At 48.4% G+C, this 3044-nt stretch overlaps 1 protein-coding gene across 1 annotated transcript; it reads right to left on the minus strand.

The window, feature by feature from the left end:
- Positions 1 to 400: 400 nt before the first annotated feature.
- On the minus strand, positions 401 to 1055 carry PPTG_17256 (hypothetical protein; the record flags this gene model as incomplete). The annotated part of the gene is made up of 4 exons (XM_008915445.1): positions 401 to 529; positions 606 to 669; positions 750 to 887; positions 979 to 1055. The coding sequence occupies 4 exons, from the start codon at positions 1053 to 1055 to the stop codon at positions 401 to 403; spliced, it is 408 nt and encodes a 135-aa protein (XP_008913693.1).
- Positions 1056 to 3044: the final 1989 nt, after the last annotated feature.

Genomic DNA, 3044 nt, shown 5'->3' on the forward strand with positions numbered 1-3044 from the left:
CAGTAGCAGCATGCGAGTAGCGCGGGCTGCGTGTCATGTCCTGATTGGCAGATAACCAGCCGATCAGGCATCGACCTCAGTTGAGTGGTTCCCGAAAGGGAGCAGGGCTACTGCCCTGGCTCCATAATAAAGCAGAATTGATTTTCCCCTATTCCGACAATTTAGACTTAATTGGACTGAGTCTCCTCGACGCTTCCTAGCCACCGTGTATGCAAAGATAACGGACACTCTTAGCCCGTTATAGGGATAAATTACGGTCTGGACGAGCCAGAAGTGAACCATGGTTCAGGACAAATTTAGGGAACCGAATTAACCCCAGAAACTCGATCCACGTGGGTTTTCGATTCACGTGGGACTATGAGTATTGAAGTGGATCGAACGTAAGCAGTCTGAGCTGTACTCATCGATTCGCTCTACCCTGCACGCCGGGTTTGATGGTCCACGATGCTGATATGCGTCCAAAGTCCTGATGGCCGTCAGCGAACAACTGCGTTCGCTGCGCCGGTTCATGTCCAACTGACAGCGAGATCTACTTATTTACGTTAAACTAATCAATACAAGCACTTCCTACGACACCAAATCACCGTACACCTTTTGCGTCGTACTGATGTCCTTTGTAGAGTCCGCGGTCGATGCTCACTTAACCACTCGGGTGTACGCCCCCAGCGCCTACCCTCACGAGCGCAGTCTTCAGCAAACATCACCACCGTTGCAGTCCTGCGCCACTCACACCTCTCGTCACCAGTCACCACGCCGCCGTGAACAGTCTGTTGCCAGCGCCGCCGTCCGTGCCGTCCGTACGTTCGTCCAGTTCGTCCAGTTTGTCACCGGCGCTCGCCGTCGCTCGCCGTCGCAAGCCCCACTGGCTACCGTCCAGTTTCGTGTGTCTCGGACACACTATCGTTCGGTCAAGGTCAGTCCAAGCGCTCACTACATCTCGTCCCAACGTCCGTTCTCCAACGCAGATTGCAGAGCTACTTGTGCTCTCCGTTGCAAGTTCCAGAGTGACTGCGATCTCCGTTGCAAGATCCAGAGTCACTGCCCGGCTCGGCCATCGGGCCGTCCGTGGTGCCCGTGCCGTCCGTGTCAAACGTCCAATACAAATTTCCAAACAAAGCAGTTGCCGTCTGGTGGTACTTCAACCACTCGCCGTTATCGCCCACCGCATCACCCTCACTAAGAGATCTTGGTCAGACTACTCGGGTTCGTGCTCCCAATCATTGTCGTGCGTGCCGCTTCGAGCGCGTCCATCTTCACGCTCGGGTTCGCCCGATCCTGGTCGTGCCCTGCTACACTACTTTTTGCTTAACCCCAAGGGTGAAACTGCACTTAAGTCCGCAGTTTTAGTAGAAATCCTTACAAAGTATTCAATGCAGTGGGCTGTTAGGTTGGTGTGCTTCCACTGGAGCGCCGTTCCAACCAGCAATAACTAAAGCCAGACTCATTTCAACAGTTCTTGCCGTTTTTGGGGATGCCGGTCTTGAGATACCAAGCATTCTCCAGAGGGAGGTAGATGGCACATTGGTGAATTTCTAAAACTAGAAGGATTTGGGCTGGTAGTGCTGAGTAAAAGCACTATATGGTCTAGTATATCGTCTGCGACTTGCACTGAAAACAGGTTTTATAGCATAATGTTTGTCTAACCAGCTATGCGAAACATTAGAAAGCCGTGACGTCTTTCGTTTTTGGAATAATCACAGTACTCATTTGAAAGATGGAGAATCTTGGTCCGGAACCTTTGATCAAACATTTTTAAAGTAAGTGTTGGCTCAGTTCGGCTTTTGGTGACCGCGGTAGCCACTCCACCCTCCAAGGGAGCCCTCTGCTGCCGCAGTTCCGAACTGGTCGGACTCAAATTACCTACGTTTTACCCACCAGTACAAACAGGAGCATGACGGATTGAGTGCAATATGTAACTGCTACACTACGCACCAAAAAGGTGACGTGAAATGGCATATCCAAGGATATAAGCACGAACGTTAACGCATCGATTTAGTGTATCTTTAGGCTAACAGTTATTTTATTGCCTGGTTTGTAAACGAATTAAGTGCCAACAACAACGATGTGGGTCGGGTGCATACAAACGCACCAGATAGACATTACCTACAAATTAATTTGCTTTCCAAGTCAATGCGGTCATGAATGTTTTTCCCTCCGCAGCTCGATACCCATAAAAAAAATCTTTGCGAATGTAACAAAATATAAATGGATTCACTTGATATTTGTATTGCATGACACTGTGTGTAAAACACAACACACAGACATCAATTAATCCCAGTTGGGCTGTACGTTTAGTTCGTACCGATGCACTACCAGTACAATGCTCTATTTATCGATTTCTGTGAAATGTCGCAAGAGGAGGAAATTACCCCGTCAAATTGGGAGGGCCTAGCCCAATATTTATGGGGGTCATTGCGGAGCGTGGTTGGTGAAAAATGTCAATTTTCGCCTTTTTCAATGGAAATCTCCAAAAGTCGGGTAAATTTCACTGAAAAAATGGGGAGGGAACGGGTGCATTCATTTCATAGAGTAAACTACGGCGTGAAACGTGGCTCGGAAAACCGTCAAGTTATCTACTACTTCCAAGTTCCGTTACTCGAGTATGAAATATATAGGAAACCTGTGCACTTTATTTGCTACCACGAGCGCACTAGTGAGTAAAAGGGGGGGGGGTCGAACCTTCAAAAATAATCCAAATTTGTGAGCATAACCGTGTCGTGATTGTGATGTGGTTGTTGATCGAAATTTGAGCACAAAAAAGGAAAGGGGGAGTCGATCTAGAGCACATATCTCGTACTTAACGATACGATATTCCCCCCCTTTTCAGTTGTTGACGGTCACCATGCCGAAGCTAAGCGAACGTCAGCAGTTTCTGCGAGAGATCACGAGGCTGCTTACTGTATTTGCGCTAGAGGAAGAAGATGAAGATGATGCTGAAGCTGTAACTACGTTAAACGCGTCGATCTTTTTTACTTTCGGTTTGCCACTGATCTTGGTCTTATCGCTCGAGCCGTGGATGGCGGCAAAATTGTCAGCGACCTCCA

The sequence above is a fragment of the Phytophthora parasitica genome (assembly GCF_000247585.1).
Source record: "Phytophthora parasitica INRA-310 unplaced genomic scaffold supercont2.71, whole genome shotgun sequence".
Taxonomy (NCBI): Eukaryota; Oomycota; class Peronosporomycetes; order Peronosporales; family Peronosporaceae; genus Phytophthora; species Phytophthora nicotianae.